This window comes from Periplaneta americana, chromosome 13 (genome assembly GCF_040183065.1).
Source record: "Periplaneta americana isolate PAMFEO1 chromosome 13, P.americana_PAMFEO1_priV1, whole genome shotgun sequence".
Taxonomy (NCBI): domain Eukaryota; kingdom Metazoa; phylum Arthropoda; class Insecta; order Blattodea; family Blattidae; genus Periplaneta; species Periplaneta americana.
This window is the reverse complement of record NC_091129.1, coordinates 112,173,048-112,190,469: the sequence shown is the minus strand read 5'-3', so window position 1 is coordinate 112,190,469 and position 17,422 is coordinate 112,173,048. Positions and strand designations below refer to the sequence as shown.

Genomic DNA, 17,422 nt, shown 5'->3' with positions numbered 1-17,422 from the left:
AATCTATCACCAAGTCAGAAGTTGCGCTTTCAATATCTCGAATCGCGGTGGACACCGCTCCTGGCCCAGACCACGTCCTGATGAGAGTTCTGAAGGATGATATTGCTGCAGAAATCATCTCCTCCATAGCTACAAGAATGCTCCAGACTGGTCACGTACCTCCATGCTTCGAGACCGCAAGAAGTGTTCTCATTTACAAATCTGGCGACGAAAATGACTTTAAAAACTGGAGACCAATTACTATTTGTTCCGTGTTACGTAGGGTAATTGAACACGTCCTCGATAAACGCCTTCGAGAATACATAAAATTCAATCCTCATCAGAGGGGATTTACACATTCTCCAGGAACAATAGTTAATACATCCCTTCTCAGGTCCATTTTAATGTCCGCAAAATCTAAAAAATGTGATGCAACTCTCGTTTTCCTTGACATTAGTAAGGCATTCGATAATATCGGGCACTTGCACCTATCAAACACATTAGATAGCTTGCTTATTCCAAGCTTGTTGAAAACGTTAATTTTGAATCTTCAACTAAATAATTCCACTAGAGTAGAAATCAATCATAAAAAAACTAATCCCATAGATTTACGAAAAGGAGTTATGCAAGGATCACCCCTTTCACCCGCATTATACAATCTATGTACTGACCACATCCTTAATGAATTGTCAGAAGACTCGATCGCTGCCGAATACGGTTTCAATCTTGTTTTAGGTTTAAAACCTATTACTGTACTTGGTTTTGCAGATGATACTGTTATCATAGCTAAAAACAAAAACTCTGCTTTAGAACTCACAAGGATGGCTATTGATCGTTTCAAAGCTATTGGTTTAGATATAAATGTAAGTAAATCTGTAGCTATTAATATTTCTCGCGGTAAATTGCATCCAAATCAACTAAACATTTCTGATGACGCTACTGTTACATGCTTAACTGCAAATGAGCATGTACGCTACTTAGGTGTTAATTTTTCTGATGTTTGTATGTTCGATTCCCAAACCGTTTTAAACGACCTGAAAACTAGATTAGATTTGCTAATTTCGTCGCCTTTATTACATCCTGATCAAAAGTTTTGTATATTGAATTCCTCAATTTGCCCATCATTAATCTACACATTTCAGACAATGCCCTTGAAAACAATACCCAATACTTTTTTAGATAACGCTGATAAAATTATTAAAAGCACTCTTAAAGAAATTTTGCAACTACCAGCTGACACACCCGATTCTATGATATATACACATCGTAAATATAAAGGTCTTGGTCTTTTTAGGGTACGCTGGGAATCCATGCTACAACACATTAACGGCTTAAGGGTATTACACAAAACTAATGATCCTTACATTACTTCCACTAGGGACCTTATTGAGGAGAGTAAAACATGTTTAAAGAGCCTTAAATTAACTCCTGCTAATTCTTTTTTAAATAATCGTGAAAATTTTGTGGACTCTCGAAAAGTTAGAGACGCTTTAAGAGACAAAGAATTTGAAAATTGGTGTACATTGCAACAAAAGGGTAAAGGAGTGATTCTTAACAAAGAGTTCCCCCCAGCAAACAGCTGGATAAGAAATCACAAAGGTCTAACCCTCTCGGAATGGATAGACGCCCTTAAAATGGTAGGCTATGTCGCTCCGGTCCGAGCTGTACCAGGTAGAAGTCGGGATGGTACCCGCTGTAGGCGCTGTCTCAGCGAGATTGAAACTCTTCCCCATATCCTTCGCTTCTGCCCCTATAGTGAGGTCCTTTGCAACATCCGTCACCATGCTGTCCGTTCTATGCTGGCCGAGGCACTGAAGGAAGTAGGGTTTACAGTCCATCAAGAGGTGCAGGGACTAGCCACACAAGGAAGTGTTCGGCAAATTGATATCATAGCCATTAAGAACAAGTCGGCATACATTCTCGATCCCACCATCAGATTTGAGACACATGCAGATCAACCGCATGAGGTGGACAGTGAAAAGAAATGGATCTATGAACCAACAATCCCGTTCTATAAAGATAAATATAGCCTGTCCCATATTGATGTAATAGGTCTGATGGTGGGAGCACGAGGTACCATACCCTCCTTCTTTGCCAACAAATGTAAAAACCTGGGCCTAACACACAGCATTGTGAAGGAAATAGCCATTAGTGCCCTCAAAGGATCGATTCAGATATTGAGAAATCATTTGTATGGGAGTGATAATGCAAATTTCAAGTTATCTTAACCGATGGCTGTTGTGATTTAGATATCAATGCCAATCACTCCGTATTATTATTTTTCTCGCGGCATTCAAATCATTCTAACCTATCTGATAATATCCCCCCTTTCTTAACTGCAAATGAGCACAAACGCTACTTAGGTATACATTTTTCTGATATTTTGCATATCTGATTCCCTAACCGTTTCTAATGTGTATCATTTTACCTTTTAAGTGTGTTTCCAAATTATATGTAATACGCTTTGTCAAATCTGGCAACCTTTTCATAAGGGAAGCTAAATTTTTTATTATTATTCTATGTGTGTTTTTCAGTTAACGTGATTATTCAGTTCTGAACCAAGACACTTTGTGTTTATAGATTCTTTAAGATCAATTCTGTACATACTTTAATATTGAAGGAAAACTGAGTACTATTACAAGTACTATTAAATTCTTATTTAAAAGCAAACATAGTGAAAAATATTCCATAAATTTGTTACTTAATTTTAATTACAATAACTGCCTAAAAATTATGTTTTTGTTTTTTTTTTTTCATATAACTACAGTAGAATTCCTTTTAACGAATCTCTGAGGAAGTACTTTTTACCCCTTAAATAGGGGTTTTCTTTGAAAGGGGAGGTTACATAAAATAGAAAGAAAAGGCTAAAATAACTAGTACTAACATGTGTGATATATACCAAACATTATAATTATTTAATTAGTCCTGCAATTAATATTATTTACAACAAATTTCACTATAATATTTTCTAACTCTGCAAATAGTGAGGCATGAATGTTTTTCCATTTGTTGAATCTGAACCACACTGGAACTCAGCACTGAAAATTTCTTCTTTCTTCTTCATTATTCCCCATAATGAAGTAGTTGGCAAACCGATTCCATGCCCTTTTGCCATTTGCAATAGTGTTTTTGAGGGTTAGCCTTGACATCCCTTATTATTTTCATAAGTCACAGATCTGCATTAAAATTTGTATATATATTTTATGACAAACCTGTTGACCAAATCAACTGTTGCTACAATCTCTCTTGCATACAAGAAGACATCACAATCAAAATTTCAAAACATAATTCAGCAATGGGTATATTCAACCAAGTCTTCACGCCAAATCTAATTCAAAAACCTACAAGAATACGAAACTATGAAACACTAGCCCGCCCAATGCTAACATATGGCATTGAAGCCTGGATCATCTGTGCCTAGTGACAGAAAAGGCTAGAGGCCAATGAAATGAAATTCCAGAGAAAAACGGCGGGTTATATCCAATTAGACAGGAAAAGAAAGTCAGATATAAAAGATTAACTAAAAATCTCACCACTCCTGGACCACTGGATTGCTACAAGAATAAATAGAAAAGTCATACATTCTGGATGGACACTAGTCGAATTCCACGCCAAATTCTTCATTATTTACCCAAAAGATAGGAAGTCAATATATTGCATTAGTACAGTACTTTTTGTGCCCATTGTGATCTCATCTTTCTACTTATATTATATCATATTTATATATATTATTCCTCCTGTCTTTCCATTTTTGCTTTTTTGTAATTGCACTAAACTGGAGAATTAGCTATGGTAGCTTTCAATCTTGACATTACTGTTACAACCAAATAGAACTAAATACACAATGTCGCCAACATAAGGGCATGACGTTGGCCTGTGGCATCATTAGAAGGAGAAATTTATTTTTTCCCTCTCTTTACCTCCTTCATTCTGAACATTACTGACAGAGAGCATCACTGTTAGCAACAAGGTTAGGTAGGGTTTGATGAGCAGATACATATATTAGTCTAAATTAGACACACGGACAGTGATAAGTAGGGCTATGAAAAGCAGTTAAAGCTAGTGATGATACCGAGTATAGCTGCAGCGGGTGGAGTTGGGTGAATTTTCCCTACAACTTGACGTAAGCAACAGTACAGTCTGTACCAGCGGTACCATCACTAGCTTTAACTGCTCCCTTTTCATAGCCCTAGTGATAAGGCTTATTAATTATTAACCATTAGGAACCATGCGTCCATTATAGTGGCCAGCTAGTATTATGGTCATGACAGGATATAATATGTTATAAATAATATGTTACATATAAAATACGTTGATATTCTTTAATTTTATATAACATTAAGGACATTGCACTTGATTAAAACAATTTTTTGTGTAATTTTTTTTTCCTTAAAAAAGGAGCAAAATCATTTCAGCTGCAGTCAACTGAAACCCTGTTAGCTTCCATGCGTACCATTACACTGTTTTACATGGGCCCTCCCCATCCTTTACCACAGGCTCAATTGACTGCAGTGGCCAGGACACGAACCTGCGATCTTATGCACGATATGCTGGCCGGACATATCTTGTGCACCTTAAACTGCTTGGCTAACGAACCCAACACGAATTTACCCGATTATGCAGGTATACGAACCCCTGGTTAAGAGTTACACATTTGCGTGCAATAGTGGTATAAGTCTTCTGGCTTCTAAGAGTTAATATTTTTAAATATACTCTCGTTTGGGTAGCTCAGTTGGTAGAGCAGCTGGCTATGGACTGGAAGGTCTGGAGTTCGATCCCAAGTGGTGGCGGGATTTTTCTCGTTGCCAAACTTCCAGAACGACCCGAGGTTCATTCAGCCTCCTATAAAACTGAGTACCAGGTCTTTCCCGGGGGTAAAAGGCAGTCGGAACATGGTGCCGACCACACCACCTCATTCTAGTGCCGAGGTCATGGAAAACATGGGGCTCTACCTTCATGCCCCCCCCAAGTGCCTTCATGGCGTGTGACAGGGATACCTTTTTACTCTCATTAGGATTATGTTGTTCTTTATAAGCATTTTAAAATATATTCTCATTAAAAATATGTTGTTCCTTATCAATATTTTCAAATACATTGACGTTAGCATTAGATAGTTATTTTTCTTTCTTCAGTTACACATCTTGCATATACGAAGGTTAGGTTTGGTTAGTTTAGGTTTTTATTAACCAAGTCCACGCATGCGCAATTATCATCTCACAGCCAAACTTTCCTGTCACGAGCCGCACGTGACAAAACTTGTCAATTTAAACATAAGATTTCACTTCATTCTCCATATAATAATTTAAATTATATCATATTGTACTTAATAAATATTTGTAACTTTAAACATATACTGTTTAATTGAAATATTACATGTATGTAATACAAAAATTGGTAATTTCCTAGTACCTGGTACTCATTACGTAAGTCGTTCTGTGTTTACACAGTGGTTCCTTTCTGAAAAGAATTTTAATAGTTTGTTATTATATGTGATTTTAGTCAGTTATATGACAAGGTATTTTCTCCAAACCAAAAATAAAACGGCAACACGGTCATAATTACGAAGTTAACACTTTGGTGAACATTAACCGCAAATTTACTTTCGTTCATGTCAATGACAATCCCTGATTCAAACCTTTTTTCCCATTTATTTCGTTGTGATAACCTACTATAAGATCTTACTACATTTGCATTTTCTTTCAGCGTATTCAAAACACCAAAGAGAATCAGTCCCATTCCGACGAGGCTTATTGTATGGATTCGTAACACGCTGTTTTTTTTTTACAGGGATGGGTTGTTAGCCCTTTGCCCGATCGGCTGCTTATTCAATATGTTCACAGCTATCCTCCATATCTGGAGGCCAATTTATTCTTCGAAGAGGTGGAAAAATTCAAATATCTTGGAGCAACAATAACTAATATAAATGACACTTGGGAGGAAATTAAATGCAGAATTATTATGGGAAATGATTATTATTATTCGGTTAAGAAGTTTTTGTCATCTAGTCTGCTGTCAAAAAATCTGAAGGTTAGAATTTATAAAACAATTATATTACCAGTTGTTCTGTATGGTTGTGAAACTTGGACTATCACTTTGAGAGAGGAACAGAGATTAAGGGTGTTTGAGAATAAGGTTCTTAGGAAAATATTTGGAACCAAGAGGGATGAAGTTACAGGAGTATGGAGAAAGTTACGCAATGCAGAACTGCACGCATTGTATTCTTCACCTGACATAATTAGGAACATTAAATCCAGACATTTGAGATGGGCAGGGCATGTAGCACGTATGAGCGAATCCAGAATATAGTGTGTTAGTTGGAAGACTGGAGGGAAAAAGACCTTTGGGGATGGCGAGACGTAGATGGGAGGATGATATTAAAATGGATTTGGGGGAGGTGGGATATGATGATAGAGAATGGATTAATCTTGCATACGATAGGGACCGATGGCAGGCTTATGTGAGGGTGGCAATGAACCTTCGGGTTCCTTAAAAGCCATTTGTAAGTAAGTATTCAAAACATCAGTTATATTCCATAAAGCTTGGACTTTAGTGGAGTCAATTATTTACGAATATAGTCGCGAATTTTATTACCACCATTTTGATTGTCTTTTGTTTCACACAGTTCGGTAGGGCCCGATGATTAGTGACCAGTGTAGTCAGCATTGCTCTACCGTACGTATTACCCATTTGTTTCTGTACTTGTATTTGTAATTGTAATTTTATTTCCAGTTCTTATTTACTTCTTCTCTTTGCATTTTTTTTTGTATATTGCTATTAAATTTGTATTCTGGTGGTGTGATAGAGAAGGCCTGATGGCCTTAACTCCCCAGATTAAATAAATATCTACAATAAATTAAAGGAAAGAGATCAATAAAAAGGCCTAACAAAAGATGGTTTGAGATGACACCAGGTCAGTATTGGCCTAACACATGACAGGAAGATGTAGTATTTTAATTTTTTTTTTGTATATATGTGTTAATTTGCATCATAGGTACTACATTTGAGAAAATTTCACTATACAGTTACCTCACTGACAACAATTATCTTAAAATATTTAAAAGAGCAGCTTTGTCTGTGTTTGTCGAATGTGTTTGCAAAAAGACACTTTTCAGTGCCAATAATTTTTTTGTGTGCACACGGTTGGAATTTTGTGGGAAGAGGTGAAAGAAGGTAACCGTGTTCTGAAGTTTATTCTATGTTTGTTTATTTGCCTATGTTTTGTTTATTTGTTTGTGCATGTGTGATCGCGTATAATAATTACTACCTAACCTGATTGTGTCATATCCAGGCTTTGTATACTGATTTCTGACAAATTAATTATAATAATAATAATTATTATTATTATTATTATTACTGTAACAATTAGGCTACAACTGACATACAGGTACTGTATATATACATTATTTTATTTCTTACAGTTAAATATTATTTATGAGCAGGGCCTGGATAATTATGTAATTACATGTTTCTTTCTATTAACATTAAGATACGAGATTTGTGATATGTTGGAGTTTCATGCCAATTAGAGCCTAAAAACGTAAAGTTGAAAGCCTTGGACTACAATTTGTATCGTGAAATCTATACAAACTAGAGACAAACTCGCTAAGAAAATACATGAAGAACCTTTCAATACTGAACTTAAATATAAATACAAAAAATATCGAAATATTCTAACAAATGTTATAAAATATAGGACAATTAGCCATTATTATGAAAAACTAGAAAGCAATCGAAATGATCCTAAAAAATTTTGACAGACAATTAGAGAGGCAACTAACTTAGAACCGAAAGTGAAAGATGATATTACGGAATTATATAATAAAGATGGTGTATTAATTACGCGCAAATTTGAAATAGCTCAGGCACTGTCGACTTTAGTAGAGTCGACCGTGGCTCAGGAGTTTAATAATAATTATTTTTCAAATATTGACATTGAAATTGCTTCTAGTATAAGAACTAATAATATGAAACAACTACAGTCTTCTATGTTTTTGTTGCCTGTAACAAAAAATGAAATAATTAAACATGTTTCCTCATTAAAAAATAACACAAGCCCTGGCGAAGATGCTATATCCTCCAAAATATTTAAACTGTTCAAAAACTGTTCAATATTTTCTTGGCTAAACCACTTGTTCATGTATTTGATTTGTGTTCCTTATATGCTAAATTTCCAGATAAATTAAAAAGTGCTATAATTGTCCTTATTTTCAAATCAGGAGATAAAAAATGCATGAACAATGTACTCTCATGTATAACTAAACTCTTAGAAAAATACACAAAAAGTTGTCTATTAAATTATTTGGACAAATACAAGGTACTTTCTTCAAATTAATTCGATTTTCGAAATAAACTTGGCACAGATGATGCTATTTCATGTGTTACAAACAAAATCATATGTGAGTTAGACCGAGGGAATAAATGCTTGGGTATATTTTTGGATATTCGAAAAGCATTTGAGACCATGATATTTTATTAGAGAAATTAAACTTGTTAGGCATTAATGGTCATGGTGTAAGTTTATTTAAGTCATATTTGAATGACAGAAATCATGTAACTAAAATTGATAATGAATTTAGTTTTACTCAAAACATAAAAGTAGCCCTAGTGATAAGGCTTATTAATTATTAACCATTAGGAACCATGCGTCCATTATAGTGGCCAGCTAGTATTATGGTCATGACAGGATATAATATGTTACAAATAATATGTTACATATAAAATACGTTGATATTCTTTAATTTTATATAACATTAAGGACATTGCACTTGATTAAAACAATTTTTTGTGTAATTTTTTTTTCCTTAAAAAAGGAGCAAAATCATTTCAGCTGCAGTCAACTGAAACCCTGTTAGCTTCCATGCGTACCATTACACTGTTTTACATGGGCCCTCCCCATCCTTTACCACAGGCTCAATTGACTGCAGTGGCCAGGACACGAACCTGCGATCTTATGCACGATATGCTGGCCGGACATATCTTGTGCACCTTAAACTGCTTGGCTAACGAACCCAACACGAATTTACCCGATTATGCAGGTATACGAACCCCTGGTTAAGAGTTACACATTTGCGTGCAATAGTGGTATAAGTCTTCTGGCTTCTAAGAGTTAATATTTTTAAATATACTCTCGTTTGGGTAGCTCAGTTGGTAGAGCAGCTGGCTATGGACTGGAAGGTCTGGAGTTCGATCCCAAGTGGTGGCGGGATAGGGCTAATTTTCTATACCGGTAACTTGTCTCTACCAAGGACAAGCATTGTTAAAGTAGCGGGACTTTGGGGTTTCTTTCTGAAGCAGGTACTTCAGTTGCTGGTGAATGACCTACGATGGACTGTAGGGAAGGAAAATCCCTACTACACTGAAAAAAATATGTACGTAAAATGTGTGCGCAAAATACACGGAGCAAAAATAAAGTTCAAAATAATCCCTTAAAAATTAGGGTGCGCAAAATACGCGGGGGCGCAAATTACGCGAGCAAATACGGTATGTGCCAGTGATGGCCAGGTTCAATCTGATGCATAAGCATCATGATGAGGCTGGACATCCTAGGTACGACCGGTGCCTGAAATTCATCAAGGAGACCTACTGGTTTCCTAGCATGGGGCGTTTTGTTCGGAAGTATGTGAATGCCTGTCTGAACTGTGCATTCAGCAAATATGGACATGGGCGACAAGAAGGTTCACTACACCCCAACAGGAAGCCCTCCATACCCTTAGACACGGTGCACATCGACCATCTGTGTCCATTTGCTGGGACTATGAGAGGGAACAGTTATATACTGATGGTGGTGGACGCGTTCACAAAGTTCACCTGGGCGAAGGTCACTCGAACCCTCCATTCGACAGAAGCCATTGAGAAATTGAGGGAGATATTTGGCGATTTTGAATATCCAAGGCGACTTATCTCTGACAGGAGACTGGTGTTTACCAGCAAGGCATTTTCTGAGTTTCTGGTGGGGCGAGGTGTGCGGCATGTGCTGAATACTATTGCCATACCCAGGGCGAATGGTCAGGTGGAAAGACAAAATCGCACCATACTCAATGCGATTGGGGTGAGCACAGAGTGTGAATCACGGTGGGATGAGAAGCTGAGTGAGATTGTGTGGGGCATGAACTGCTGTGTCAACGGCAGTACTGGTTTTTCGCCTGCACAGCTCATGTTTTCTCACCAAGTGGAGCCATGGCAGACCTGTCTGGTGGAGTACAGGAAGCCAACATGGCAGAAAAGGACAAAACATTTGAGGATATTCAGCAGGTGGTCCTCAGGCATAGGGATAAGGCGGCAAAGAACCTGACCAAGGTGGAAAGGGCGATGAAAGCACGCTATGACCGAGGGCGGAAGGTCACTAATAAGTATCAGGTAGGTGATCTGGTGCTATGGCGAGAGGCGAACACGTGTTCTGGCGAAAAGGGAGTCAACCGCAAGTTGTTGAACAAGTATGGCGGTCCGTACAGAATTTCCAGGTGAGGGCCGTCAAAGGTATGCGAGGATACCGCAACTTCTCAGCCATAGTGGCAGTGGATTCGCTCAGGTGATGAGCAAGGTGAACAGGAGACTGTGACTGACAAACAGGACTTGATTGACTTGCTGGAGAGTTGAGAGAATTAATGGGGACATTAATTTTGCAGGATCGCCGAATGTAAAACGCGCCAGGGCAAGTGCTCGCTGCTTCCAACAGGTGGCAGCAAGCAAGAGGTCAACAGGTGAACGACAGGTGGCAGCAGGAGGGTGCACGCAAAGAAGTTGCAGCCATCTTCTCTTCCACTTGCTTCGAACAGGATGTGATACGTTTGAGCTGTGATGACTATTGTTCAGCGGCAAGCAGCAGAAGCAGAGTTGTGTGAAATCAAACAAGGTGAACCCAAAAGGTTCTAACAATATATTATCAAAACAGTACGTAATGATTATAGGGTCATTCCACAGTAACAGTTTCGTTAGTCACAGGACATTCAGAATGTTATATATCTAAAACTAATAAATAGATTCACGTCCTGTTTTTTTAGCTTTATACAGCTCAAAATCTGCTACTAATTTCGTATTAGTTCAATGCAATATTACTATTATTTACTGAGTAAACAAAATGCAGTGTTAGTCACAGGACCAAGAAATGTTGACATAATATGAAGATCATTTTCAATCTTCTAATTCACAGCAGTTATAAGGAGGATAGGATTGCAATCTTAATGTGCAAGAATACTGTCACTGCAAAAGAAAATGAGACATCTTTCATTCATTTATTACTCTTTGTTAAAATACTAGGAGAGGAAATGTGGAATGAAGTAATGTTAGTCACAGGACATGGGCCATGTTAGTTTCAGGACATATTTGTCCACCAATGTAAATGAAGCCACCAAACGATCTGTATACGTTTATTTACCGAATGAAAATGACAACCTAGGGCTAATTATTTAATTTGTCACATCCAATTAAACATTCAGATTTATAGTGATCACAGTTATTTCGGATGGGGATGGGTACAGATCTCGTATTTTATCTCTGCCTCTGTGCAACATCACATTTGCAATGGGAGGAAAGATGTAAGGCTTTTCAATACGCTGATGCCCATGTTGTAAGATAAGCCATTTGATATTTAATGGCCATTGAAAGGCAGAGATATAATTCGAAATCTGTTATTTTATTAATAACTATGTCTATATCAACCACAATTGTCTTCATACTCTGGAAGACAGAATGTTTGTTTTTTGCTCCGTCTATCATTCTGTAGCAAATAACTTCAAGTTTCCCCTTTTGTGTCACATTTTTATGATTTGGCCAAAGTACAATTTCATGCCCCATAGTACTAAAACAAAACTCCCTATTGCGTAAGTTCCTCCACATTCGGATTTATTTACAAAGTGATGTTCTTCTGCTTCCAAGTTACCTATCATTAACCACACTTTCCTGAAATGAAAAACAAAACTACAAATAATAATTAGTCAAATGCATTTATTAGGACTACTACTAGACTACCTGACTAGTTCAGAACTGAGCTGCAAGTTATGTTGGTTTCATTTCAAACTTAGCCGTAAACTTACCTGGATATCCTCAATTTTTTTACCTTGAAGTTCATATTGTGTCTTTTCAATGAGTACTGAGTTCTGTGCAAATTCAAGAACAACAAGAGACTGTCGAGGTCTGATGTAATGGAGTTTCGAACCATTCTTATTTCCATACTTTCCCATTGACTTTCAAATGCTTCCTTTTTCTTTTATATGGTTTCTCCAGATACATACATTCATTCATAGTTTTCTGCCCAAGGGTAGGTCTTTCACTGCAAACCTAGCATTCTCCAATCTTTCCTATTTTCTGCCTTCCTGTTAATCTCTGCACATGATTCATATATCTTAATGTATTCAGATACAGATATATTTTGCTCCAGAATATGACGGCCTCTCTTCCTGGAATTATAAACCCCATCCTCTTCTCAATCCTTAGGCATGTGGCAGAAATACAATATGACGACTTCTACAACTGGCAACTCAGCTAAGTGTTTATCACTTGCACGTTCCTACAGTTAAGTGGTGAAGGGTGTGACCGTGTGTGGGAAAGCCGTCATGGAATGAATAATATTATAACTTATATTCCCTTCACTATCCTAAAATTGTGTTGTTATCCAATGCTCTGCTATCTTACCAATGAAGCCATCAGCTGATTTAATAATATTGTAATAAAGCGGTAATATTATAACTTATATTCCCTTCACTATCCTAAATTAGTGTTGTTGTCCAATGCTCAGCTATCTTACCAATGAAGCCATCAGCTGATTTAATAATAATGTAATAAAGCTTACCATTCATAAAAATCCACGTTTCATCCAGAAAAACAGACTTCGAACTGTCACTCTATATATTTCTTACATATTCTCTTAAAAAACAGGACCTCTTGAATTGATATCTTCACTCTCTCTTACATGGGTTATGTGAGACTGTCTTCTTTCTTCCATATAACAAATATGACAAACAAATACGAAATCGTTTGATTTAATTGCCTACATGCACACGCACGTTGTCCGAACATCACGAAAACAAGCACCGTGTGAACCTCTATTATTTGTCTATGGTCTGAACCACGCTCAACTTTCTAAAGGCCACTGAAATTGTTAATTTTGCTGAAGGAAACGTTATAATGCTACCAGTTGTTCAGCTCGATAACTAGTGTAGAAGAGATGTCATATTATGCAAAATTACTAAAATTGCCCATCGTAATTCTAAATAATAAAAAAAAGTTATAGTTTCAGGGCAGTCCTCCTCTATACATAATAATATGAGCGATAAAACTATCGATTTCTTTACGATTTTCATGCCGGCTAACGAGTTTTCTAACTCGTTGATGCCGGCCTGTTCGGGCTACAATTTTAGAAACTAGATGGCATCTCGAATCATTACTTCCACGGTCGATTCATTTGATCGTGACGCAAAACAAGTATTCACCACTTAAACATGTTTTTGTAGGACATTAAAAATATATAACGAATCTTGCATGAAAATCTTGTACCGTACAATATAACATACTTATTAATTCGATCTTGGAACTTCAAAACAAGTATTTATTTATATTTATATTCAAAGAAGCGCATTTATTCATGCGCATTACACTTCTGATTCGTAACTATTAAAATAATTTCTTAAAGTATAGTAAGAAAACGACAATAATTATCAACCATATCTATTTTCATACAAGTTTCTTCTAGCATCGAGGGTCACATTTCAAATCTTATACGAACTCTAAGAAAGAAACCCGTATTTAAGTTCATGCCGCTCTTACCAACACAAATCTCATTGCAAAGCAGCCATCTTAGTTTTCTTGCGGACGGATAAAGAGATTTCAGTGCCAATATATGTGATTACTGCACTCAATAAGTGACAAAAGATTATTCAAATGCAGGTAGAGAGCACACCAGAAAATCATATTACACCGAGGTAACAGTCAACAGAACTAATCTTATTACATTCAATATCGCACTACCATTCATATTGGAAAAGCTTTCATTCATTCCTTTTTCTAGCTCCGGCCCGATCAGTTTTATATAAACATTCAAAAGCAAAATCATGCACTGTTAGATAAATCAGTATTAATGTATTTAAACAATCAAATGCTATTTTAGAGTCAAAGAATAACGTGAACATAAGATACAAACCTTACAGCTTACTCTTCTTTTCAGGTGACTTTTGACTTTTCGCACACATGACTTGAACTGTCCATAGTTGGTGACAATCCCCGTAGTTTAATTTCATTTGATAGTTACCTTATGACAAAACGAAAGCAATGGAGATGTATGGCCATCCGATAAAAATAGAACCCATGGGATTTTACAGTTGCCCAACTGGGGAAGATGGAGGCAACAGCAGCATCAGTCCAGACAAGGAAACCCCCCAACAACCGCCGCCCCAAGTTCAGAAGCCAGAAACAGTTCCCCGTTCGAAACCACAGGCGTGCAAAGTGTGTGGAAAGATACTGTCGTCGGCATCTTCGTATTACGTACACATGAAACTTCATTCGGGCAGCAAACCATTTCAGTGTACGGCATGTGAGGCGAGTTTCTGCCGCAAACCGTATCTCGAGGTACACATGCGAACGCACACAGGTGAACGCCCGTTCCAGTGTGACTTGTGTTTGAAACGTTTCACTCAGAAGAGCAGCCTCAACACACACAAGCGGGTGCACACAGGAGAACGCCCCTACTCTTGCGACATCTGCCACAAGCGATTCGCCGTCAAGAGCTATGTGACAGCCCACCGTTGGAGCCACGTCGCGGAGAAGCCCCTCACATGTGACCGTTGCAGTCTAACATTCACCTCCAAGAGTCAGTTCGCCGTCCATATCCGGACGCACGCGTCTGGTGCCAGTTTCGAGTGTCACGTCTGTGGACGGACATTCGTCAGGGACAGCTACCTCATCAGGCACCACAATCGAGTACACCGAGACGTGAACCCCAACTACGAAGCCGGGTGCGACATGCGGTACTACTCCCACCACCTGACCCCTGACCTCCCCATCAACAAGCCCACCAAGCTCTCTGCTGACTAATTCTGCTACTATTGTTAGTTTCGAAGGGCGCTACTGACTGGGCCTTACGTTTCCAGTTTGGGGTTGCTATGCATCCTGGATTTACAGGAATTAAAACTTTTGTTATATACAGTGAGGTTCACTGTAGTTTATTTATTTTTTTATTACAGTATGTTTTGTGCATCAGAGTTTATTACATTTAGTTATTTACTTAGAAATATTTATTATTTGAGTTTGAAAACTAATTTTCCGAAAAAGTTCGTCAGAATTAAAAATTATCAATTTTAGAATATATTTTAATTTTAAAACGAGTAGGCTTGTTTAATTTGATTTCGAACGTTAATGATAAACCATGGTTTAACATGACATATTTTGCACTTTTCTTTCATTACTGCGTCATGAATTGATTATGTATATGCCTTATACTTTTGCAAGCAGATATGTGACGTCAAAGAATGCGGCAGTGTAAAGATATTGAAATAAGACTTAGCATTTTCGCTTATACCATTTAACATTGGTACCAGTATAAGAAATCAAGTTAAGAGGTTAAAAGAAACGCAGTCTGTGAAGGAGAGTTTGATTTTTAGTAGTGTTTTGATATTTAATATCTCTGACGTTTCGTGACTACAGGTTTAGATCATTAGTGTCATAACGCTCAAAATCTGGAAGTGTCGTCATCTCTCTTGTATCCATTTTGGAGTCCAGGTTGGACTCCCTGCACAATGAATACAGTTTAGGAGATTGTTCCAGGTCGTCAGTGATAAAAAAAAATCTGTAATTTGACCTAGTTACGAAAAATGGGAGATATTAAATCTCAACACAGATTGAAAAACCCCAAATTCTTTTTCACTACCCAATTATTGTAGAAGCCTCATATCTCGAAAAGTCTCCGTTAAACTGTGAATGGAACAGTACTGAGATCTGTATTAGGAGTAAGGCAAAGTAATTAACAGTAGTGAACAGAGGTGCGTTAAAAAAAAAAAAAACCAAACAAAATATGCTAACGTCAGTTCAAACTGTTTCCACCAAATACAGAGTGAATTAAACCAAAGTTATCAGTACTGACATTCTTACCAAGTCACAAAGTTGCTTTTTGACAAAGAGAGCACTGGATTTTCTGATTAGTTTCAATTACAAAATTGTTTGGATTTTCCTTGTTAATTGTTTGCACTAAGCTGGTGACACAATTCTGGAGTGAGTTGTGTGAACTGTAAAAAAAAAGACATATTTTTAACCATAGTTAGATGCACAGTTCAATAATGCATTTTCCTGTTCAAATGTATCAGCTGAAAAAGTTTTACGAGTCGTGTTTATACTTCAGACAACTTTTTTTTTTCTTATCGAGAACAGAATCTCTTTCTCGCCATCTATTAATTAATAATTTAATACACTGTTGCAATGGTTGTGTAGCCTCTGGAAAAGTCATCAAAGCCTGCGTAAACAACTTTTCAGTAGATACGTTGCAACAAGGGAAATGTGTTGTTGTACGGTGTAACTATGGTTGAAAATACATGTTTTTCAATACAATTTAAACTAATGAAGATTGACAATGCATAGTGTTAATGCAATTGTATCACTGGCTTAGTACAATAAAAAACCCAGGTATTGTGTCCTGTGCTGGGCTTATAGAAAACCACTAGCTGGGAAAACCCAATTCTCTGCCCATCAAAAAGAACTTCGTGGTTCAGTAAGAATGCTGGTGACTTAGGTTCTATTCACTCTCTATATTTAATTTACAGACAAATTATGAAATGATTTCCCTTTAATTACGAAGTAAGTTTGAAAGTTAACAATGAAACCGTGTTTTATTCAGTATGCACTGCTTTTTTAAATTAGCCCTAGGGAAAATCGGACATTTCTGATTAAATTAAAACTAGGAAATAAAATCATTTCACCCATGTCTCTAAAACTGAAAAAGTTAGAGTTTTTTGTCAAGTAATAAAATAATGACGAATTTTGATTTGAAACGAGCTAATTTAACATCTCACTATTTGTAACTACAGAGCATTTCTGCTTTTCTAAAGTGCATAAAAACGTCCCTAATCTTTATTTCTTATAATATAGCAACCCTATTCCAGCATCAAGCCCTGTGCCCTCCCACGCCTGTTATCCTGGGCTGAAGCAAACTGCATAATATATATGTACTTATTTATTGTTACTCTCCTCGCTGTGTACATAGCAGACTGTAGCTCTAGCGTAGCTAGCAACTGTGTGCAGGGGGTAGAATCAAGTGCCATATATAAGCCACACACACCCCTGGACAGAGTTGTGTTGTCGTTGTTGACATCATAAATTATTGTAGGTGAAACATTTTTTGTTGGTTGGTTGGTGGTCTGCTGCTGTTATTGTGCTTGCCTCTCGATCCGAGTATCACAGGTTCAAACCTATCGAAAGGAATATGATTTTTAGGTAGAAAAAAACTCAAGTACAGTCTCCATAA

At 37.1% G+C, this 17,422-nt stretch overlaps 2 protein-coding genes across 4 annotated transcripts in view; one reads left to right on the top strand and one right to left on the bottom strand.

The window, feature by feature from the left end:
• Positions 1-11,331: 11,331 nt before the first annotated feature.
• The window catches only part of p115 (General vesicular transport factor p115), a 72,488-nt gene continuing 66,397 nt past the window's right edge, over positions 11,332-17,422 (bottom strand). The window contains exons 18-19 of one of the 3 annotated variants that reach the window (XR_011335688.1): positions 12,012-17,366; positions 11,332-11,877 (exon numbers count right to left, since the gene is read on the bottom strand). The gene's annotated coding sequence lies outside the window, so the exon portion shown is untranslated. Of the gene's footprint in view, positions 17,367-17,422 lie in introns of all 3 variants that reach the window. The other 2 variants (XR_011335689.1, XM_069843855.1) reach the window with 2 other exon arrangements.
• On the top strand, positions 13,763-15,978 carry LOC138712272 (zinc finger protein 260-like). Its single transcript, XM_069843858.1, has 2 exons — positions 13,763-13,895; positions 14,292-15,978. The coding sequence occupies exons 1-2, from the start codon at positions 13,855-13,857 to the stop codon at positions 15,001-15,003; spliced, it is 753 nt and encodes a 250-aa protein (XP_069699959.1). The 5' UTR covers positions 13,763-13,854; the 3' UTR covers positions 15,004-15,978.

Excerpts from the sequence above, each read along its gene's own strand:
- LOC138712272 (XM_069843858.1), top strand. The coding sequence starts at position 13,855 with ATGCAGGTAGAGAGCACACCAGAAAATCATATTACACCGAG. Across the intron at positions 13,896-14,291 it reads GAAAATCATATTACACCGAG|TTGCCCAACTGGGGAAGATG; the intron begins GTAACAGTCAAC and ends GGGATTTTACAG.